This window comes from Panthera onca, chromosome C2 (genome assembly GCF_046562875.1).
Source record: "Panthera onca isolate mPanOnc1 chromosome C2, mPanOnc1 haplotype 2, whole genome shotgun sequence".
Taxonomy (NCBI): Eukaryota; Metazoa; Chordata; class Mammalia; order Carnivora; family Felidae; genus Panthera; species Panthera onca.
The window spans coordinates 70,447,107-70,471,172 of record NC_138347.1 but is presented as its reverse complement, the minus strand read 5'-3'; the positions used below and the strand labels follow the sequence as shown (position 1 = coordinate 70,471,172).

General features: G+C 49.8%; 1 protein-coding gene across 1 annotated transcript in view; it reads left to right on the top strand.

The window, feature by feature from the left end:
* Window positions 1-10,699: 10,699 nt before the first annotated feature.
* Window positions 10,700-24,066, top strand: part of HEG1 (heart development protein with EGF like domains 1) — a 90,436-nt gene continuing 77,069 nt past the window's right edge. Inside the window, exon 1 of the mRNA XM_060639732.3 lies at window positions 10,700-11,164. Coding sequence (XP_060495715.3) covers window positions 10,834-11,164 — 331 coding nt within the window. The 5' untranslated portion in view covers window positions 10,700-10,833. The remainder of the gene's footprint in view (window positions 11,165-24,066) is intronic.

Sequence of the window (24,066 nt, the reverse complement as noted above, 5' to 3'; positions counted from 1 at the left end):
GAGCCCAACGTGGGGCTAGAACTCAGGACCAGCGAGATCATGAGTTAGGCCAAAGTCGGATGCCCAACCAACTGAGCCGCCCCGGTGTCCCTCTGCTGCCCTTTTTGGAAAGGTCTCTTGGGTTGCACTCTTCTTCATTTCTGCCATCAATTCTTTGGTCCAGGCCTCCATCACTTCCTGTCTGAATCACTACTGAGGTTCCTCACTGGTGTCCCTACCTCCCCCTTCCTGAGCTCATCTCTCAGATACTGAGAGCTCAAGTAGAATCAGGGCCTTGGTGTTTGCTTTCACCATTCTTTCCAGAGTCTTGTCCCTGCTGTAGTCCTCAGCACCCATGTCAAATACTCTCTCTTGCACTGAAAATGTTCTCTTTTGTTTTCTTTGCTCGACAAACTCCTTCAGGAAAAAATTCTGATATTACCTCTCTAAGAAAGCTTTCTCCAGAAAATCCTCAATGTTCTTAGAGGACTTGCTTCATACTTTTGTAAAATAACTTCTTCTACTTACTTGTAGGTCTGTACTTTCTCCTAATCTGCTGGCCAGTCGAGGGCAGAGACTATATCTATCTTCCTCATCTCTGTGTACCCAGAGCCTAGCGTGGTGCCTGTTGGTACTGAGTAGGTACTCACTAAATGCTTCTTGAGCAACCACTTTGATCACATTCCTCTACTGCTGTAAGCTTACACTGAGTCTCTCCTACCCACTGCACTAAGTTTAAGGCAGTGGTTTTCAACCTTGGATGCACATTAGAATCACCTGGGAGCTTTTGAAGACTACTGATGCCCCAGCCCCATAGCCAGAGATTTGGATTACGTAGGTGGGTTCTAAGCACTGGCATTTTGTAAAAACTCACTTGGCAATTGTAATACCCAGCCAGGATTGAGAATCACTGGTCTGTCTGATGCTTAGTTTTCATACTCTCATTCATTTCTCCATCTCCGCAGGAGATCCTGCTCAGAACCCTTCTCACACATGTGGCCTCTTCCCAAATTGCTCTCTCTCCTTCAGACCACCCTTCTCTCCGACAAGGGCAGGGACCCTGTAGGTTTGCCTCCCCAGAGCACCAAGCACAGGGCTACAAGTGTTGGGAGAGGTCCCTGCAGAGTGTGAGCCTGAGCACCCAGGTTTTGTTTTTTTTTCTTTTTTCAAATCTTTCTTTATTTTTGAGAGAGAGAGAGACAGAGTGCGAGCAGGGGAGGAACAGAGAGACAGGGAGACACAGAATCCGAAGCAGGCTCTAGGCTCTGAGCTGTCAGCACCGAGCCTGACGTGGGGCTCCAACTCATGAACCATGAGTTCATGACCTGAGCGGAAATCAGACGTTTAACTGACTGAGCCACCCAGGCAGGCGCCCCTGAGAGCACAGGATCTATTTGGGTTGGGTGGGGAGGAAGAACTGGGTGTGTTCCTAGCCTGCCTCCACACCAGTGTGTGGACAGCACCTGTTTCCCTACACGAGTAAATGACCCCCTGTTGGCAGAGAGCACAGAGCACCCAGCCTTAGATTTGCTCCGCTAGCAGGCATGCAGCCCTGTTTCCTGTCCCACACTCTTTGCCAATCCTCTCCTTACAAAGTGGGGATGGTACAAGGTAGAGGAGAGGGCACTGGGCTGGTGTCCGAAGATGAGTTCGGGTTTGGCCTTCTGTGTGTCTTCTGCAGGCACATCCCTCCTCTTGCAGGTCCTGGGCCTATCGCTCAGGTCCCTGCAGCTCAGTCAGTGGAGTTTTTACTGCTGTCTTGACGAGGAGCCCCCAACCCCCGAGGCCACTCGGAAGGAGCAAAAGATGTCACAGGCCCGATGTTTCCGCTTGCTCATGTGAAACAAAGACCTTTGGAAACAGGACATTTTGAGACATTTATTATCTTTTTTTTATTATTTATTATCTTTGAGAGATTTACTTATCTTTTATTGTCCACAGTGGGTAAGAGATTAGAGGGATCTTTTGTGTAATGAAAGCCACAGCTTCAAATATTCCTTTTTTCCAAATTTTAAAAACAGATAAATCATGAGACTCATAATGTAACAGTTATTTAGTTTAACCCATGCTGAAAGAACTCGGGATGGCAGTGACCCGTGGGGGTGGAGAGTGGAAGGGAACATGGGTATCTCTCCCTTTGAGTGCTAACTACACAAACGCTCTGTTCATTGAGCTCCGCATGGCATATTTATGGCACAGGTGTACTTTTCTCTCTGCTTATTTTTTTGAAGTTTAATTTATTTTGAGGGGGAGAGGGGCAGAGGGAGAGGGAGAATCCCAAGCAGGCTCTGTACTGTCAGCGCAGAGCCCGACAAGGGGCTCGAACCCACAAACTGTGAGATCATGACCTGAGCCAAAATCAAGAGTCGGGTGCTCAACCAACTGAGCCACACAGGCACCCCTCTATGTATATAATATTTTATTAAAAACATTTTTTTAATGTTTATTTATTTTTGAGAGAGAGAGACAGATTGTGAGCTGGGGAGGGGCAGAGAGAGAGGGAGACACAGAATCCGAAGCAGGCTCCAGGCTCCGAGCTGTCAGCACAGAGCCCGACACGGGGCTGGAATTCATGAACTGTGAGATCATGACCTAAGCCGAAGTCAGATGCTTAACTGACAGCCACCCAGGTGCCCCTGTAGATCATATTTTAATAAAAAGTTTCAAATAGTTGCTCATGCCCTTGTGAGAAATTCAGACAACACAGAGAAGTACACATGGTCTTCCAATGACTTTAAAAATAAAACCCAGAGAATGTAAAAGTTGATAACACAAATATTTTTTTTAAACACCTTTAGTTCTAAGTAATAGTGTGTTAAAGAGAAGAAACAGAAAAGAGAAGGACAGAAAGATCAGGCATGAGGTAGGTGATTGGCAGAAAACCATACAAAGAGAGAGAGAGAGAAAAAAAAAGAGCCTGATGGAGAAGTAGGGATACGGATGACCAAGGAGGCACTCACTGATGCAGAGTGAGACGTGAAGAAAAGTAGAGATGGAAGTAAGCAGAAACAGCCCCATGGAGGAGACACCTTTGAACAGAAAGCAAAAGAGAAAGGCCAAAAGAATGACAGGGGGCAAAGGGGGAGCCCAAGGAGCCAGAGAGGAAGGTGAAACCCCCCCAGACTCAGAGCACAAGGCAAAGAGGAGCGGCAAGGGGATAGGGGGAATCCAGCTGAGAGATAAAGGTGTGGGTCTTGCACCTGATCACCACTGGATTGCCGCTGCTTGTTGAAAGGCAGGGAGCTTTGCAATCACATGAAGACATTGGCTCCCCAGTGACTCTGGATCAGGGCCCGGCACTTGGGAGGCACTCATCAAATAGGTATCGACTTATTGACTGAATGAAATGATGCCTGAAACCCCAGGCCCCTCTGCCCGCAGTGGGAAGTTCACCTCTGAGTGTTCTGCTCTTTCCCTAGGGCTCTGGCCACTTTGCCCAGTGCCCTGGCATCTTAGGAATTTCCCTGCCTGCTCCGGGGAGGATTTTTCATGCTGGAAGATTTTGCAAAATAAGACCACTTTATCAAAATCCTGTTGCGTCGGAGAATGTTCCTGGCTCATTGACGTTTCCAGTGTGTAACCGATTTTATCGGAGGAATGTTATTTGGAATGCAGTGGTCCTTTCAGATGGGCAGACAAGAAACGGAAGGTCATTCGAGGACCCACCCCAAGCTGTCTAAGTTAGAACTCAGGGTTGCCGTACATGATGCTTGGGAGCCTGGCCAAGCCATGAGCAAGCCTTCCTCCCTGGAGGAGGTCCCAGCGGTTTGCGGTGGAATTGTGGTGTTTGTATCTCACCTTGGCCCTCAAGGCAAATACACCAGCTGGTGGAGATGCAGCGAGGGCTCCTGAGGCCTGGGGTCCAGCAAGCAGCTCAGCTGGACCTGGGCAAAATGAAACCATTCCTGACATTTCAGAAAGGGGACAGTAGGCTTCTTCAGTTTCTGGGTCTCTGAACAAAAATGGTGCTGGTGTAGTAAGTGTGCCGGGGGGGGCTTAAATCCTTCCTCCTCTGTTGTAAGCCATGTGCTTCCAGGGTCGGTTGCTTCTGTTTGCAGAGGTTCTTATACTGAGTGGGATGGAGAGGCTGAGACAGGAGGGGAGGGGATGTCAAGGGGGGTCAGAAGTCTTTGTTCCTGGTGGGAGGGAATCTACCCCGAAGTGGGACAGGCTAAGGTGCTCCAGCTCAGGCCAAGGATGCTGGACACTGGTCAGCAACGAGGGGCAAGTTGGAAACCGCTAGTGCTGCTGGACGCTCTCCACCAACATCCGTGAACCCTTGACAGAGCTGGGTATTCTAGCATGTTTCTCCCACTCTACAACTATTTCTAAACGTCTTCATCGTCCTGGGTAGACTGGTGTCCCCAAAAAGATATGTTCAAGTCCTAACCCCTGGTACCTGTGAATGTGACTTTACTTGAAAAGGTCTTTGCAGAGGTAATCAAGTGAAAAGGAGACAATCCCGGATTAGGCTGGGCCCTAAATCCAATGACTGTTGTCCTTCTAAGAAGGCCATGTGGAGACACAGACATGAAGGGAGAAGGCCATGTGACTACAGTGATGTGTGCACAAGCCAGAAATTAGGATGAAGCGAGGTGCCTAGGTGGCTAAGTCGGTTAAACATCTGACTCTCGATTTCGGCTCAGGCTGTGACCTCACAGTTGGTGACATCGGGCCCCGCACCAGGCTCTGCACTGTGAGCACATAGACTGCTTGGGATTCTCTCTCTCCCTCTCTCTCTCTCTATCCCTTTACCATTCTCTGTCTCAAAATAAATAAACTTAAAAAAAAATGAAGAAATTAGGACGAAGCAAGGAAGAATTCTCCCCTAGAGCCTTCAGGGGGGAGCCTGGCCCTGCTGACTCCTTGACTTTGAACTTCCAGCCTCCAGGTCTGTGAGAGGATAAACTTCTGTTGTTTTAAGCCACCAGGTTTGTGGCACTTTGTGATAGCAACCGCAGGAAGTGAATGAATATATTTGCTCCCTGCTCCTGCTTCAGGCCCTTCACACTTAGCAGATATCTTATATTTGCTATTTAATAAAGAAAATGGAAGTCCTCAGCCAGAAATCCACACCCCTTCGCTGTGCCCCCTCTCCTCTTTTCCTCCTTCCAAGGCCAGTCCCTCTGCCTGTGCTAGGAATTCTATCTCCTCCTGCTTCTCAGAAACCTTATCCTGACCACCATCTTTTCTCTTCCGTAGAGCTCTGATTTTCTCTCTCCCACATAGACCCTTTCCATGCTCAAATTCTTCCCCTAAAAGTAAGGAAAACTTCCCTACTCCTTCACTCTTCCCCTTCAAAGCCAGACTCTCTTGATACATCATCTTACCAGTGTGGTTTCTTCATTTCCCGCCCCTCCCTACTCTGTTGCTGCCTCTGCTCCAATTGCTACATTCATACCTTCCTTATTATGGTCAGAGGGGACTTCCATGTTGCTAAAGCCAATGGGTATTTTCGGTCTTCACCTTACTTGACCCTTCATCAGGGTCACATACTGTTAATCAACATCTCCTTCCCTTTGCTCCAGTGACGTGACTTTCTCCTGGGTCTCCTCCCACATCCTTCCCCATCTCCTCCTGGCTCAGTCTCCTCTCCCCAGCCATTTCATCTTGTGGCCCCAGGGCTCATTTTTAGGTTCTCTTCACTTACCATAGTGCTCTCTTTTCTAGGTGATCTCATTCCCTTGTGTGCAGATCTGGACCTCACACTTGGACCTCTCCTTTCAGCTCCACATCTGCACATCTAAATGCACACTTGACATTGCTACTCAGATATCTCAGAGTCACCCAGACCCAAGTCCAAAACAAAGTTAATGATCTTAACCTCAAAGATCTAGTTGTCCTACGCTGTTTCCTCTCCTTGTGAATGGTACTACCATCCAGCCAGTCGTGAAGGCTAAAAACTCAGGAAATCTTTGACCTCTTCCCCCTCATCCTCCACATCCATCAACATATCTTATGGATTTTGCCTCGTACAATCTCAGATCTCTTCTATGAACTGATTTCTATCATCCTTGTCCAAGAATTATAATTTCTCACTTGGACTCCAAGAGTACAGACATCAGCTCTTGTTTCTAAGTCATTCATTCCCCTTATCATAGCCAGAATAATGATTTATTATTCTGTTGCAAATCATGTCACTCCTCACCCCCTTTCTCTTTTCCACTCCCACCTCACCCTACCTCCCCAACTTAAAGCCTTAAAATGACTTCCCTAGATTCTTAATGTAAAGCAAAAACCTTTGAAATTAGCTGTTAGGGTCTGTCTGATCTGGTTGCTATCAAGATCTCAAACCTCACTTCCCTCCCTCTTCCTCACTCTGTGCTCCAGCCACATTAGTTTTCTTTTGGTGTTTTACATTTATCCCAGTTCTTCCTGCCTCAGGACCTTTGCACATAGTATCCCTGCTCTCCTTTGCCTGATGAACAGCCTATTAATTGCCTATATGGCTTTCAGAGGGTGGCTCAATCTCAGGTTTACAGGAAAACTGAAGACCCCTCCCAAGTGTTCTCCTTCCGGGCACTTTCCACAATGACAAATTTACATTTATGTTCTTTTGATTACTGTCTGTCTTCTCTAAACCTTTAAGGCCTATGAAGTCTGAGACTCACCCAGCACCCAGCACAATGCTAGGGCACAAAGTAGCCACTTAGTAAATATTTGTTGAATGACTAAATAAAAGAAAGAAGGTACTGTGTTGGAGTCTGGGGATACAGAGATGAATGAGGCATGGAGCTTCTCAGAAAGCAGCTCATAAATTGGGGGATGGGGGCAGGGGACAACCCAACGAGAGGATGACTAAACAGACTCAGGGTATAATGGGGTGATGAGTACATAGAAGAGGAGCACGCCAGAGGAGACGGTGCTGTCTGGGCCCCGCTCACCACCCCCGGATGAAGCTCAGTCCAGGTGTCTGCTGGCTGATCTCAGCCCTCAGGGATCCTAGTCCTGTGATGTGACTGCTATGCAGCCACCACTGTATCCCATCCATGGCAATGCCACCCCACACTGCCACGAATCCTACAGGCACTGTCCTAAGGATCTGGGCACACGTCAGGCCTGAGCAGAGTGCAGTGTTATTAAAGGCTCTGGTTACAATTAGAGCATCTTGTGGAGTGCTTCAGTTGGAAGAGCTCTGTGCCTTCTGGACAGTGATCTCATCACATCCTCAGACCAACCTGGGGATGCAGCAAAGGGTAATGATTTCTCTCCCCACTCTACAGGTGGGGAGACTGAGGCCAACGGAGACCACTGGACTTGGCCAAGGAGTGAGAACAGTTTGGGAACGGAACTTGGAGAGAACCCAAAGCCCTCTCTATGGGGTCGCACCAGCCACACCAGTTGGCAGAGGACAGCTCCTCAGGCCAAGGATAAGCTGCAGCAGGAGTCTGTAGGCTTGTTTACTTTGGTGCAGAAGGACATTTCATCAGCTCTTGGAACCACAGAATGCTAAAGCAGATGGGCCCCTCAGAGATCATCTGACTCAGCACCCTTGTTTTATGAGGGAGGAAACTGAGGCCAAAGCAATGAAAATCCTTTACCCTCCCGTTCCTTCCCCTGCCCTTCTGATAGTGAGTGGTAGGTCACAGACTGCTAGCTGTCTACCCACATCCCTTCTCCCCTTCTTTGCCCATATGGCTAGACTGCATTTCCCAGACCCCTTTGCAGTTTGGTGAGCCATGTGACCATGTTCTCTCCAGTGGGGTGTAAGAGGAAGTGAAGGATGCCACTTCCAGGCCTGGCCCTTTAAAACCTCCCATGCTCACACCTCCATGTTCTTTTCACCTCTGGCTGATTGGGATGTCACTTCCAAGGGCAACCTTGGAAGCCATACATTGAGAATGGTAGAGCTGCCATGGTGTGGATCCTTGGAAGGCTGTGTGGAAAAGAGCAAGCCGCTGACCTGAACGTCAGTGCCTAAGGATGTTGGGAGAACCAGAAGAAAACATCTGTGATGTGAGGCTGTAGCACTTGGGGGCCTGTAGTCCTGCAGTCTGGCCTAAACCTCATCTAGCCAACGCAAGCAGAGACAGAAAGCCCCTGCAGAAACTCTGACCACATGCAGTATTAGGTGGTAGAGACACCTGGCTTACTGCTGAGTTCACTGTCAACCACTTCGGAGTGTCCCCACTCCCACCCATGGAGAGGTTAGGAATGCCTGACTCCTAACTCACTCCATCTGGGAACCAGGTCCAAGCTGGCTTCCCGACTGTTTCATTTTAGATCAGTAGATTCCTAGGGCTGGGAGACATCTGAAAGGTCATCTGATTTGTCCCCTGGCTCCAGATAGGGCCTCTTCGAAGCCATCTAGGGTGACCAAAAATCTTATTTGGATTTTTATATCCCTGGGAAGGAAGCACCACAAATGTCTGTTTCATACCTCCTTGCTGTGTCAGAGGTCTTTACTGAACCCTAAAACACCAGAGCTGGAGCACTCCTTAGCAATCATCTCAGACAGTCTTTGTTTCACAGACGAGGAAACAGAGGCTGAGATCACACAGTTAAACAATAGTAAAGTCAGGACAAGAAGCCAGGGCTTCAAGACCAAGCTGACTACTCTTTCTAAGGTTCTATCTGCCTCCAAGTCTCTCCTGCTGTTTTCTCTTATTCTGTCCTAGAAGGAGATGAAAAAGTGCCAGGGTCCATTTCACCGTGTTCAGTCTTTCCAGGTTCTCCTGCATCTTCCCCTCCTCCTCCACAGGTTAAGCCTTTCCCAGCTGACATGACACGTGCTTGGTTATTTCTCTTAGAAGGCAGAGAGGAGATTAGAGAGAGAGAGAGATCTGTGGTGCCCAAAAGGGAGGAACATGTCCCACGTGCACGTTTGCTCCTTGGGCTTTGGTAATGAATTGCAGACTCTCTAGTGGGATCTCTGAATCCACATGAGAAGCCATTAAACCTTTAAATGTTGTTACTGGTTGCCTGGGAGGGCGCCCGTCCTATGTGAAATATACTCACATATACTATGTGAAATATACTCACCCCTGGGAGGGGGTGGTGGTGACCAGAACCTCTGAGTGCAGTGTCTTGGCTTGTTGGGGCTTGTCTGGCTGCGTCTGGACAGCTGGGTAGTTCTGCCTGTTAATATGAGAACACGATCCTGAGAAGTTGAGCTGGGGCCACGAGAGCAAATCAAGTTACTTACAGGGGATCATTGTATGGTACTTTCTTGGAAAGACCTGGAAACTCCATGTGAGAGCCCTGGCAAGTTGGGTTTGTCTTGTGGTTGTTCAAAACAAAATAAAACAAAACCAAATCGTTACTCCCCACTCCCCCTTTTAAGGTGAGGTTGTTTATACACAGTATCCTTTATGTTTTCTGCCAAGTGACTCACTTGGACTGAATCACTAGAAAGTGGGCCTAGATCCATCTGCAGCTGTCCTGGACACCATGATCTGCTCATGGCCCTGGAGGTGGGGGTCATGGAGCTCTGGAGACAGCAGAGAGGAGCAGAGAAATGGGGTGGAGAGCCAGGCCTGAAAGGGAAGTCCATACTCATAGTTTTCTGAGCATCTGGTGGTCAGATAGGAGTCCCCAGTGGAACTGAAGAGATTCCCCAAGGAACTCCAGTGTTCATTTCAGTTGAGACATCGTCTAGATTATTGCAAATTCTGTATTATGGGACCAGAATTAATAATGCCACACAGTCCTTTACAGGTAAACCTCTTAATCTTTGGGTCTAGCTTCAGAATTTTGAGTCAATTATTTTCCCATTTTGAGCCCCTCTTTCTTCACCTAGAAGTAAAGACTCTTGCAGTCCCTAAAATTTAGACATTTATTTACTGGGAAGGGAAGGGATATGGACACAAATGGAACTTCATTTGCCAGGAAATGTTGTTTTCATTAAATCTTTGAATTTCTCCCCTGAAAGTTTTCATTTAAAAGTCAGTGATCCCTGTGTGTCCTTCTGTTTAATTTTTTGATCTGCGGCCCTTTTTCTGATTACGAGTTTGCCTAGCCGTGCCTGAATTCACAGTTTTCTTTTCCCTGCGGCCTGTTTGGGTGTCCGGGAGGTGACATTTCTGCCGAACTCTCGTGCGAGCCAAAGTTCACATCGGAGCAGTGGTCCGATGGGGTTGGAGTCCGGGCTTGAGAAGGCGCTGGGGGATAGGATGACTCTCGGGTTGGCCACAGGGCGAGGCGTTAGGCTTGGCAACAGCGAACCCAGCACCAGCCCAGAGGAGTAGTGGTGGTGGCGGGAACGGGGGTGGGGGTGGGGAGGGCAGTTCAAATGAGCAAGGGGCAGTGACCGCGCGCTGTGAGGAGCAGGGGAACAGGTTCCACTTCTCTCCCATATCAAAGCACTTTGTACAATCCAGTTAGCGCAAATCACATCACCCAGTACCTGCTTTTTACCCATTTACTGTGCATTTAAGGACTTGGGAAATTCGGAGGACTCGGTTTTTCTGATTTTTTTCTCCCAGTGGCAAAGTAGCAGTGATGGGGGTGGGGAGGGCGTGTGTGAGTGTGACCGAAGTTGGCCGGCAGCGTGGCCCTCACCCCGCGGTCCCCGGCCGGCCCCCGCCCCCTTCCTGCCCTCTCCCCGCCCCCGGGCCCGGCCGCGCTCGGCCGGTGATGTCAACCCGAGGAGGAGCCGCCCGCCCGCCCGCGGCCCGCCCGGGCTAATTAGCATGTAGCGGCGCCGGGGCCGCCTCCGCCTCCGCCGCGCCCGCCCGGCCCCGGCCGCCCTCCCGCGGCTCCCCACAACTTTTGAGGCGGGGACTGCGCTCGCAGCCTCACTTCGCTCACTTCCCCGGCCCCGCGCGGCGCCCGCCGCCCGCTTCCCTCGCACCCGCGGCCGCCCCGCGCCCGCCCCGCGCGCCGGGCATGTGAGCGCGGGCGGGCGCCGCCACCATGGCCTCGCCGCCGCTCCCGCTCCCGCTGCTGCTGCTGCTGCTGCTGCTGCCGCTGCTGCTGCTGCCGCCGCCGGCCGCCCCCGGGACGTGGGGGCAGCCGCCCTCCCCGGCCCGCCGCGCGCCGAGCCGGGCGCCCCTCGCAGGAGCGGGGCTGGCGCGGCCGCCCGAGCCCGAGCCCGAGCCCGGCCCCGAGCGCGAGCCGACGCCGCCCACGCCGCCCCGGGAGCGCCGCGGGCCCGCGCCCCCCGGCCCCAGCCGCACGGCCCTCGGGCCGGCCGCCGCCACACGCCGGGGACGCTCGCGCCGGGCCCCCCAAGGCGGGAGCGCGGGTGAGTGAGAGCCGCGGCCGGGCGCCGGGAAGCCTCGGGCGGGGGGCGTGGGCGCGCTTCGGGGCCGCATCCCCCGCCCTAGGCCCCTCCGCGCGCTCGGTCCCGGCCGCCCGCCCCCCCCCCCCCCCCCCGCCCCGCTTACCTGGGCCGCTGGGGACCCCGGGGGTGGGCCGCGAGGGAGGGTGGCGAGCGGGGAGAGTGCTGTCCTGGACTCCATCGCTGGTGGCGGGACTGGGGGGTGTGACCGTCCTGTTCTCCCCCCATCCATGGAAGAAAACTTGTCTTCCGTGGCGTACCCTGGACCTCTTGCCCGACACGTCCCTTTAACAAAAAGAAAAGAACCTCCGCCCCAGAAACCTTCCAAAGGCGCTTCTCCCACCTCGGAGGTGGTAACATCTTCCCGTCAATTCCCGAATCCCAGTCTTTTCCTATAGATACAGAAATGGCCTCTCCAGGTACAGAGCGTAACTTTCGAAGATAAATAACTGATATTTAAGGGTTCTAGCCTTGAGAATATTGTAAAGGACAAAGGATGTAGTTGGAAACACAACACTCTACTGGTTCTCTCTAAAAGCAGAGGAGGGATGGGGGCGGGGGAGGGGGGGACAGTGTGGAGGTGGGGAGTTACAAGGGCAAACCCTTGCGAGGCAAAAGGTGACACAGGACTGCCCCTGAGCCTCCCCTTACTTTCCCAATGGGCTGCTGCTCCATACATAGCCCCTGCCTATCCTGCTCAGAAAGGGACCTGCCCCCTCTGCTCTGGACTTTTATCCAGTTCCTTCTTTAGATCTGGAAGAAATGCCAACGACCTAGGAATTCTAACTGTGACACCATTGTGACCTTGAGAATGTCACCTCTTTTGATCTCAGTTTCTCCATCTGTGAAATGGAAGTAATGATCCCTGTTTCTCCTAGCCTTCTAGTGATGGTGTGACAAAATGAAAGTAAAAATAAATGAAAGTGCTTTGACTAGTCAGCAACGTGGTGGTGTTAGCCACTGCCTTCCTGTGAGTGACACCAGGCACATGCTCTCTCTCAGGGTTACCTGGAAAAGCAAGGTTGCTTGCAACACTAGGCATTGATTTGAAGTTCACGTGAAGGTTGAGAAGATTTCATCTAACTAATTGGCACTTTAAGTTTCTCATATCACACACACTATCTCGCGTAGGAATTAGCTTGCTTCATTGAACCTAGGGATGCTTCCTCTAAATAAGAAAAATGTTTTTAAAAAAAATACACCTCCCAGGAAAAAGTCAACTCCACGTGCAGGAGTACTCCCATCATTGCAGAATGCCTTGTCCTTGTGAATATCTAAGGCACTGGCACAAGACTGAGAAACTGAGTAACAGCAAGGGAAGAGAGGGGAGAGAGAAGCTATAAAAGACCTACCAGAGACCTACCCACTGTGTAACTTCAGATAACTTACAGCATATATTGTTCTAAGTTCCACGAGAAAGAATCAAGAACATAAAAGAGAACATTCCCTGACTTTCTCACACTAGAAAAGTAACTAAGGAACACCGCATAGTATTTTGTAAATTTTCTAAACGGAGAGCGGGTGTAGGGGATAGAGGCCATTTCGGAGGAGACACCCAGGAGCTGAAGGCAGGTTTCTCTGGCTGGGGGTCAGGCATTCTTAGCTGTGGGGCCCCAGCCTTGTTAGGGGTAGGTGGAAGGGATGCTAACTTGCAGGGACATGACTGGATAAGGCTGGCACTTGAGTCTCATTCCTTCTCATGGCTGGGACTCCTCACACATCACAGAGAGCTGGGTGTTACACAGGGAGAGGAACAGTGGAGGGAATTAGCCTAGGGGACTCAGCAGGTAAGAATTGGGGCTGATCTCCTTTGCTAGTTGGGACATAGGGGGGGGACTCAGCAGGTAAGAATTGGGGCTGATCTCCTTTGCTAGTTGGGACATAGTGGGGGACTCAGCAGGTAAGAATTGGGGCTGATCTCCTTTGCTAGTTGGGACATAGTGGGGGACTCAGCAGGTAAGAATTGGGGCTGATCTCCTTTGCTAGTTGGGACATCCTCCCCTCCCGCCCTAAGTGACCCACACTTCTTCATAGATGTGGCAGTTAACACTGCTAGTCCTGGCTTTGCAACCTTCCCGTTGGATGCATTTTGGGAGCAGAGAGCAATGGAGGCTTTGGGTGCATGAGGCTCTGGAAAAATGCATGTGGGAGTCCCAAGAGCAGGTAGCAGGAGCCAGAGTAGTCCAAAATTTCTCTTACCTAAGCAGGTCTCTCCTGGCACCCCCACAAAGCCCACCCAAGATGCACCTGCTCTTCAGCTGATCTAAGGCTGGGCCTCAGGTGGGATGTTAGAACGGTGAGAGTAAGAAAGGAAATTGATTGCCTGTTAAAAACTGCTAGACACTAGTAACACGGCTGAGGATGCGAGCATGTCCTGTGCTTGTTTTCTGGTGGTGGCACAAACAATGTCACTTAGAGGGAAAAGGAAACAACGAACAAGAAATCCAGCAATAAGTGATTTCAGTGAGTCCGAGTTTCCTAATAACCTCTCAGGATTTTCTTCGGACCCTTTTTGATTGTCTACCATGTATCACAAAGTATAATCAGTCACTTCCCAAGGCAGCAAAGTCTCAACACTGAGAGAACCTCCAGAGGCCCTCTGGTCTGCACTGAGTCCCATGTGGGTATCTGCCCTCTCAGCACCCCTGACAGATGGCCATCCAGGCTCTGCAGTAACGTTTTTGTGTTTGGGGAGGTGCTCGCTCCTGCTGGTAATAAGCCCCAAGTCTTATAAATGATGTGCTTCCTTTGATTGTCCGGGAAACTGCTGCAGCCCCTTCTGCTGTGGGGATACAGGTGGTCAGTGCCTGGCATTCATGGCTTGGGCTTCTGGATACACAGGCATCAATGGCAGGGGCCAGAGATGTCCTTTTTTCCCTTGGGGGCCATTTCTAGCCCTTTTCCTCTTGGCAGAGTGCGGGGGTCTCATTGCTGAGTAACCTCGCTTGTGTTCCGTCTATGGGTTGTTGGCCAGCATTAGGCCGCAGGTCCTCCATTTGCATACCCACCTATCATTCTGCTGGCTGTTCAGATTCATCGCTGGTGTTTGAGCTGGTGGAGATGGAGACGATGCCAAGTCCTAGAGATTTTCTTTTTCTTGGTGTGTGTATTAACAGCTTAGGGCTTCTGAGCCACAGTTCTGAGCGCTTAAGTTTATATGCCTTGATTTTTGTGCTCCATAGGCCATGCTTTAATTGTGAGACCTGCAGATGAAAGGGGAAGCGAAAGGCTTAAGTCCTAATGAAAATCAATGCAGATGGGAAGAACTTTCCCACCCAAAGGGGAAATGACGCTGAGTAGCTGAGCAGCTGGCCCAAGGAATAATAATCTTAGAAAAATGCAGCTCCCTGGAGTAAAGGAAGCGCTGTGAACCCAGCCCCTCCTGGACTGCTCCATCGCTGTCCCCTGAAGTGCTGTAATGTTTCAGGCCAACTAGCTTTAGCTGCTGGGAGAACCACTACACAGTGCAGCGAAGACGAAGGCCGGGCAGGAGGCAGCCCCGTAGGGAAGGGAGTGTGTGTGGCTACCTCTCCCCTGGCTGAGGCTGGCAGTGGTGGTGGTAGGGATTTCTGAGGAGCCCGCTTGCTTTGCTGGAGACTGCTCCAAATAGAAGGAAGGGTGTGGGGAAAGGGATTCTTTGTGGCGTGCGTGTGTTTAAAAGCCACATCCTTTTAACCTGGCAAGAACCCTCTTATTGCTTCCCTCGATGGGCGTGCAAATGCTGAACTCGTATTTTCTGCCCAAGACCTGACTGGTGCGGATAGAGGCAGAACAAAAGATATTTGGTGCCCAGCTGGGCAGTGACTGCATACCTAGTCCTGGGAGGCTGGGGGAGGAGTCTGTGCCCTCCCGGTGGTCCCGGTGTCTCCGAGCAGCCCTGCCCAGCTGGCTGGAAGCAGTGTTCTTAGAGTTGACTTGTTGCTCTCTCAGAGACTCTCACAAAGCGAGTGAAGAACAGGTGGCGGTTGTGGTTCCGTTAGCCACTTATTGCCTTCTTCCGTGGCTTCCCTCTGCCCGCCCTGCTTTTGTGTGAGTGGGAAATACCAGGGACGGAGATCAGTTTGGGTCTGTCTTTGGACTTGAAGCCTTTGAGCACCTGTGTGGTCTGGTTGGCGCTTTCCCATTTAACCCTCAAAACAGTCCTGTGAGGGATAGCACTGCTCTTTTACAGCTATGGGAACTGAATCCTGGTGAGCTTGGATCACACAGTGAATGGAGGAGCCAACATTCAGACTGATTTGACCAGATTCACCTGTTGTTTCCATGGTATCGTGCAGCCCCGGTTTTCTCAGTGGCCCGATGGTTCTGGATCTCTAAGACCAGTGCAGTGTTCTGCTTCTTCTCTTCTCCGTCCCTTGCTCTTGCCCCTTGTTTTTGTTTTTTTGAGATCAGGGATGAGAGGCAGGATGTGGATATGACAGCAGTGGATGTGGATATGACAGCAGTGATGGGAACAACCTGCTGAGTGGAGATCCAAACAAAAATTTTCTTTTGGAAATTGCTCAACACAAGAGCATAAGTCTGTATATATGTATAAAAATGGCATTTTATATAGACATTGTGAATTACACTTCATCTATATGCCAATCCATATGTTACTGATACCAGAGGTAGCTCTGTTAATTATCGCCCAAACTGAAATGAGTTGATGACATTCTTAATGGACTCTGCTGGGAACGTGGCCGGTGTTATGGGGCAGTTGGTATGAACACCCCCTCAACAGGAGGAGAGGTTGGATGGTACCCCATTCTGATGCTCTAGACTTGTTTTCTTTCTAACGTCTGTGCATGCCCTCTTCTACCCGTTCCCTGTTCATCTGGTACAGACAGAACAAAGATGTTTCTATCCTGGCTTCTCCCTCTTCCTTTGTGGGAGTGTGGCAGATGTGTCAGTCTGTGTCAGTTTAGCTAATCTGTAGACCTGAAAACACGGCCAAGAGCCCTTTCTACACATGAGGGGCTCTGCAGCTCTCCACCTGTGGAGAGCTGCAGAGCAAGTCGGTGGTGCCCCTCAACCCCGTCACCAGGGAGACTGTGGTGTGTTAGTGATGCAGAAGTGAAGAAATGTCACAAGCAGATCATGCCGACCCAAGGAATGGTGTGCAGAGGCGAAGAGGCTGCTGGGTGCCGGTAGTCCAGGCAGGAGGAAGGTGTGGGCTGGGATATGGATAGCACAGAGGGGGTAGGGTTTTGGCATCAGCAAAACCCCAAATACTGAAAAGCTTAAGACTTTTCAAATGGAGGTGATCAGTAGCCGGGAAGTCCGGGGAAGAGGACTTGGGAGACCTGCTAGGGTCCAGAATCACTGGAGTGAAGACCAGACTGGAAAGGAGGATTTGTACCGATGGTGGAGGGCTTGAGAGACCTGCCTGAGGCATTTGTGTTTGTCACATCTGCACTGAGGAGCCCTGAGAGCCCTTGAGGAAGGAGCAGTATTGCGTGCTTGGTCAGTGTTCCTTTGTGCTTGACGCTGGGACTCGGGGATGAACCACGTGTGGGTCTCTGCCCTTCCTACAGTCCAGGACTTAGTTCAGAAGTCTGAGAATGCTGGCAGGCGTTGTATCGGTATTATGGGAGGAAAACACTGCAAGCAAGGCATGGGCTAGAATGGGAGCGGTGGAAGTTGAGAGGGAGCGTTGCAAGGGCCATTTAAAAGAGGAAGGTGGGAGGGCCTGGGGACTGCCTGGCTGTGGGGATGACGAGGACAATGGCAAAGAGCTGGCTGGCCCTGCAAGAGGCTGCCTCCGTTGGAGGTGCTTTCACTGTAAAGCCTGCAGCCTGTCCCAGCGGAAATATTGTGCAGTCACAGACGTGGAACTGAACTAGGGGGAAGCCAGGGCCAGAGTCAGCCTGGAAGGGCGAACCTCAACAGCAGCTGAAGCCACTGGAGAAGAGGAGGCAGACTCAGACCCAGTGGGTCAAGAGCATCCAGTGTAGATGGTGAGCCAGGAAGCGGCCTGAAGGTGCAGCTGAGAGGGGGGCAGTCTGGAAGCTGGCCATGCATGGGCAGAGGAAGGTACAGGTAGGTTGACATGAACCTGCCTGAACTTGCTTTCTCATCCAGGTATATCCAGGTTAAAGGGGAGAGGGAGCCAGGAAGAATGAGGCCTGAGGAAAGACCACTGGATTGATTCTGAGAACTTCAGGGGAGACTTTAAGAATACAGGAAGAGTTTGTTTACCTTAAGGGAGACAGCAAACACCCACCACCCCGGATGAAGTTTAACAGGGACAAGAACTCTGAATTCCCACCCCACTCTGCCATCAGGAATTGGCAACAGGACCCACTTGTTACTTGAATGAGAAACTTAGAAGCACTGGATATCCAGCTCCTTCCCTCACCCTCTGCATCTTTGTTTTGGTGGGGAAGGGGGACTCTTGATTCTGTTTTTCGATAGATATATCAGGGATCTGCCCTCACCATCTCCACTGTTCTGTTTTGCTCTCCCTGCTTCCATGCACACTCTCCCGCTGATCCGTGTTCACAGAGCCCAGAGCGATCTTCTTAAATGTAATTCAGGTCACCTTACTCTCAGGCTGAAAACCCTCCAAGGGCTTTGCATTGTACTTAGAATAAAATAAAGTAAAATAAAAATCCAGCCTCCCTGCTGGAATACCAGGACCTGACCCGCTGACTCTCTGGCCTCTTCTTTCTCTGACCCCCTTCTAACCACACCAGATAGTTGTGTACACATGCCAGACTCCTTCCTGTCCTGGAGACTAGGCACACGGTGCCCCATGCCTATAGCGGAACAGCTCTCCAGGCAGAGGGAGGGAACAACCAGTGCAGGCAGAGGGAGGGAACAACCAGTGCAAAGGCCCGAAGGCCAGAACAAGGTTGCGTGTTTCGGGATTGGAAAGAAGGAAGGCCATGGTGGCCAGATCATGTGGGGCCATGAGAACCACAGTAGAAAGGTCAGATTTTCTGCTCAGCGCCATGAGAGGTTTTAGCAGAGGAGTGATGCGGAGAGTAGACTAGGAAGGCAAGACAGGAAGTGAAGGTGGGAAGCCACAGCTAGTTTGTGCCTGACACACAGTAAGCATGCATAGTACTTGTTGAATAAATGATTCCTAAAATAGAAGCTAGGCCCAAACACAAAAGTTGGAGTTAGAAAGAACCATGCTTGTGGTAATATTTCTCTGACTGAGCAGCCCTCATGTTCTTGGATCATCAAACATGGGACAGGCAATACCTTCCTCACACTTTACCTCCCAAAGTGTTAGGACAGTGCACTGGACAGTCTTCCCCAGGTGAGGGAGGGGGCACAGGGACTGTCATCAGAGCAGAGTGGCCCGTGTCACTGCTGTGGTGCAGTGCAGGGTGCCTGGGCTGGGGTGCTGCTGTGGTAGGGGATCTCTGGAGTTAGGGGTTTTGATGTATGTCTCTGATGTGTTTGTCTTTTGCTTGCCTTCCTGCCTCCCTTGTTGCATTCCTGCCCGGGAGTTGTCAGAGGACAAGGATGCATCTCCCTGATATTTGCTTCCTTTGGAAGCCTGCCTTACTGTCAGTCAACAGTGAGGCCATGAGGTGACATTTCTGACTTAGGATCAGGATGAAGTACAAGCATTATGGTATTTCCAAGGTGCATGGTTATCTTTGCCTTTTAAAAATCAGAACTTTTATTTTTTTCTGATTATGTTCGTTTTGTATATTTATCATATACAATTTGGAAGGTGTAGAAAAGTGAAAGTGCCAAATGAAATACCACCTATATGCCAACTACCAGAAATATATTAAAACATTAGCAGTTGTTATATTTCTCATTTACAAGGAATACAAAATTGTGTAGGTACTTAAAAAATTTTTTTTAATGTTTATTTTTTGAGAGAGAGACAGAGAGACAGAATGTGAGCAGAGAGGAACAGAGAGAGAGGGAGACACAGAATCCAAAGCAGGCTCCAGGCTCTGAGCTGTCAGCACAGAGCCCAATGTGGGGCTCAAGCTCATGAACTCTGAGATCATGACCTGAACTGAAATCGGGGATTAACTCACTGAGTTACCCAGGTGCCCCTAAAACTATATATATATATATTAAATTTTTTTTAACATTTATTTATTTTTGAGACAGAGAGAGAGAGCATGAATAGGGGAGGGTCAGAGAATGAGGGAGATACAGAATCTGAAACAGGCTCCAGGCTCCGAGCTGTCAGCACAGAGCCCGACGCAGGGCTTGAACTCACGAACCGCGAGATCATGACCTGAGCCGAAGTCGGACGCTTAACCGACTGAGCCACCCAGGCGCCCCTAAAACTATATATTTTTAAAATAGGATACACAGGGGTGCCTGGCTGGCTCAGTCGGTAGAGCATGCGACTCCTGATCTTGGGGTTGTGAGTTTGAGCCCCACATCGGGGCTGACTTTTAAAAAATAGGACACACACACACATATAATGCATGTATATTTCCATATGGTATCCAGATGGATACTGTTCTAGTATATTGTAACTTTTTTAAAGCTACGTCTTTATTGGATATATAACTGTTTCCAGTTTTTCACTATCATAAATAATGTGATGAACGTCTTTGTGAATCAGCTTTTGTATTTGTCTCTGATTATTTGCTTAGTGTTAATTCCTGAATGTGGAAAATTTTAAGATCCCTGACAATACTACCAAATGATACCAAATTATTTCAACAGCATTGTGTGATCTCACAATGTAGATCTCACCACACTCTGTGTATCACCAGGGATTTTGATTAAAACACGGTACCCTTCTCCTGTCTTTCTTTTTCACCCAGATATCTTCAGATAGCGGTGTGTCTGTGTGTGTGTATGTTGGGTGTGGTCAATCACAGCATCTCTCTACTAACCCTATATCCGGAAGCTGCTGGGGCTCCACCTTATCCTCTGGTCTGAAGCAAGTTGAAGAGAGGATGTTTCAGTGGGTGACTGATTCTGCAGGGTGTCTGACCGGCAGGAAGTGTGGTGGATGCTGCTGGTGGAGGTGGGTTCCTCCAGAGCAGGCAGCAAGCTCTCCACCGTGTTGTGTCAGCATGGCTACATCTGGGCAGGGAGGCATCCAAGCCAGGTGCTTTGGGCAAAGTGGCCAGGCAGAAGGGCAACACGAGTATTTGAGAAGGAACTGTCATGCAAAATTTGGGATGGAGCAAGAGAACACCACAGGGACCTTGTAAATGAGAGCCATTGCATTGGCAATATTGATCCTTTAAATTTTGGCATACTGGGCAAAATTAGATTTCAGTTTGGGGTCTGTAAGAACATCCTGAGACTTCTCTTTATGTTCAGAGAATCCTAGACTCTCCAGGTTTGAAGGGAACTTTAAAAAGCTGTCTTTATTCATTAAATGGCAGGCTTGTTTCCAAAATAAGTAGGGAAAGGGGCTGTCACTCTTTTGCCTCATTTACCCTGGTTGATTTCCAGTCAGAGTCAGTAAATTTCACTTTGCTCTCAGAACCTTTTGGTCTCTTTGTTCAGGACATGATGCAAGATTCGAGGTCACCTTAGATTAGGAGATATGTGACAAATCCAGACACTTCCAATTGAGTGATATGACTGGCTGCATTTCACAGACGTGGTTTTTCCCGGAAAGGTTCTGGAAACCAGTGAAACAATTAGACAACCATGATAGTGGCAGAGCTCTAGTTGGGGCTGGAAATGCTGCTCTAGCAATGTGGAGTGGCCAGAGGTGGGGGCTGGTCCAGAAGGTTCAGGATCAAGTTTTGGCTCTGCCACTTAGACACGGGGTAACTTTGGGCATATTGCTTCCTTCTCTGGGCCTCCATTTCTTTATCTGTGGAATGACGGATTGGCCATCTGATGCCAGAAGCTTCATTCCTGAGGGTCCCAGCTTTATCCTGTGAATACCTCCTGACTTCCCTGATGTTGATCTGAAGTGTGAGGAGACTCTACATCTGGCTTCTTAGCTCAGGGTCGGGAGCTGTGGCGCCTATGTGAGGGACGAGGAAGGGTACCTCACAGTGGGTCTTCATGTGTACCTGTGGGCCTGCTAGACCTCTAGCTCCTTGAGAGGAGGCACAGGTCATATTCATCTTTGGCCTTGGCCCAGGGAGCATCTATCCAACTTGTGGCTGCCACCCACTGCCCAGGTGGTATTACAGCAGCACCTGCACCACCATGTGACCTAGGGCTCCTGTCATAAGATCTCTTAAGGAGCTAGAAAGGCCATCTCTGAAGTCTACAGAGACTGTTAAAAATGGACACATTCCTTTTGCTTTATACCTTGGTTCTGGGATACTTGAGCTTTGCAGTATTATGCAGGCTTTCCTGTCACGTAGGAATGTTTGAGGAAAGCTAACAGGTCTGGTGGTATGGCAGGCAGGCTCTGTGCTCCCAGTTCCTGTGGTTGTGGGGGCCCCAGGGGAGGCTCTGATCTCACTGGAGACCCTGAATAACAGCAGCCTCCATGTCTCTTCTGGGAAGGAGCTGAGCTACTGGAAGTGAGGAGATGGATGTGATACCTTTGACAGACTTCTGCTCAATGTCTTTGATAAGTTGGGATAAGAAGTCCAGGGAGGAAGACAGGTGACAAGAAGAAGGTGGAGGCCAAGGTCAAGCTCTCTAGCTGACCCTGTGCCATGCTGGGCCATGTGCATTGAAGCAGTCATATTGGAGGAGGGAATAGTGAAAATATAGGAGAGAGACGCCTGGTTGGAATCTGGTAGGATGTTGTTCTTTGTGCAAGGTCATGATTGGTGATTATCATGAATCAGGCTAGTATTGAAAACTACTCTATTTTCCTTCCCTGGGTGGTAGGGGGAGATGGAAACAGCTTCAACATGGGGATAAATTTCACTCCTGAGCCTCTGGGGCCACCAGGACTTTCGTTGTGTCATGCAGTGAGACTTTTTCTGGGGTCATCTGTTGCTAGGATATGTATAAGAGCCCTCTGGCTGTGCAGTCACAGACCTGGGGAGGTCCTGGCTTGGGTGTCAGACAGCCTCAGTTTAAACTCCCAACAGTACCACTTGCAAGCTGTGGGACCTTGGTAGGTTACTCAGTCTCTCTGTGCCTTCAGTTTCCCATCTGTCAGATGGGCTATTAATGGGCCCTACTCAGGAATGTAAGGGTCATATAGCCTCTGTAAAACAGACTGCTTGTTGCTGGGCAGGAGAGCTCTGTAAATACTGGCCACGAGGATGCTCCTGAAACCATTGCCTGTTTATACTGACCTTTGGACTGATGACAACACCCTCTTCACCTCCAGGTTCAGTGGATGGGGGACAAGTTCTGAATGCAAAGGGGTCAGGTCTACTTTCCAAGGACATTTGCTACTTGGTCCCCCTCCCCTTCCCCGGGCCCCCCGAACCTCACTTCTTGGTATTCCTAGAACTTTCTCTCCATCCTTAGCTTCCAATGCAGGGAGGAAAGAGCACAATTTGAAGATTTTAAGTCAGAACAACTAAGTGCCACCTATCCAGCCCTCACCTGCAGTTATCTGCGGAGACCAGATTAATAATGCACGTGAAGCAGTAAGGATTCAATAAAAATGGTATGTGAGGTGTGACTCGAAAGTAATAAACCTTTAAAATCAGTCATGCTAGGACTTCTGTTGTCAAAGGGTACTCTCCTTCAGGTCAGAATTTTTGGAGGTTATTGACACATACCTCAAAAAGCATTCGAAGGAGCTGGGAGCCCCCTTTAGAGCCAGTGCCTGGGCCACAAGCAACTCATTGGTGTTTCTTTGTACTTCTCCATCATCCTGGATCCAAAACGGAGACACCTATCTCGATCCCCTGCATCAGTCACTAAATTGGGCTTGGAATTTTTGTGTGTTTCCAGAATAATCCAAATCTATTATCAAGGGATGAAAATGTGTCCTTATTCAGTAAACTCAAAAATACTCCTCAGGCGCTGTTGAAGATTGTAGAGAATTTTAGGAAACAGTTTGAGGAGTAACAGTGTTGTTGGATTAAGTAAGATCTTAATGGGGTTTCTTTGAAGAGGACCATATTCATTGGTAGGTGAATTCCTGTGGTTGGTTAGGAATTATTTATAGTATAGCTGTGCCTTGTGGTAACGGAGTGCTGCTGTCTATAGCCACAGGCGGAGTTCGGGCAGAGAGATGCCAGTGGTGGCTCAAGAACTCTGACAGGGTCTTAACCTCTTTGCTTTCTAGCTGTGTGGCAGGGGGCAGCTGCCTAATGTCCCTGGGTCTTACTTTCCCTATGTTAGAAATGGGGCTAATGCTATCTATCCTGCTTCCTAGACAAGGCTTCCGAGGAGGAGCAAATATAATTATGACCACAAAGGCATGTTTAAATGTAGACACAGCGAGTAATTTGAGTCAGAATACAATGAACTTACTGTGCCCTGGGCCAGGCATCCCATCTCTGGGCCTGTTTGCATATCTGTAAAATGGCGAAGATACTCCCAGCTCCATCCACCTCGCAGTGCTATCATAGGGGTGAGATGGAAACTCATCCTCGTGGACAGGCTTTGTGAACACGCACGTGCTGTGTATTTGGGAATGCCTCCGGCATTATTATTACTCTAAGTGAGGTGGCCTTTGTGGAGCAGGTAGATGCAGGGGGATGTGTAGAAAGTAGGAGAGGAAGGGGAGAGAGGGACAGCATTCTGGGATGTCTCACTGGCCTGTTGTCAGTCCTCCATCTCTGTCCTCTCAGCTGCCTCTGGTCTTGGTGGCTAGCTCTTTCTCAGCCTCTGTCCCACCCAACCAGTAGGATGTTCTTCACAGGCCTTTCCTTGGCCTTCTACCTGCAGCTCGGTTCAGTGAGTGTTTACTGAGTCCTCCCAGGAGCCACGGTCTCTCCTAAGGGACATAGAAATATGATCGAATATGTTATAATTATACAACAAGTTAAAACAGTAGTCAAGAGGGAGCGAGTTCTCTCTGGAAAAAGCTTCTTGGGAGTGGTGTTCCCTGA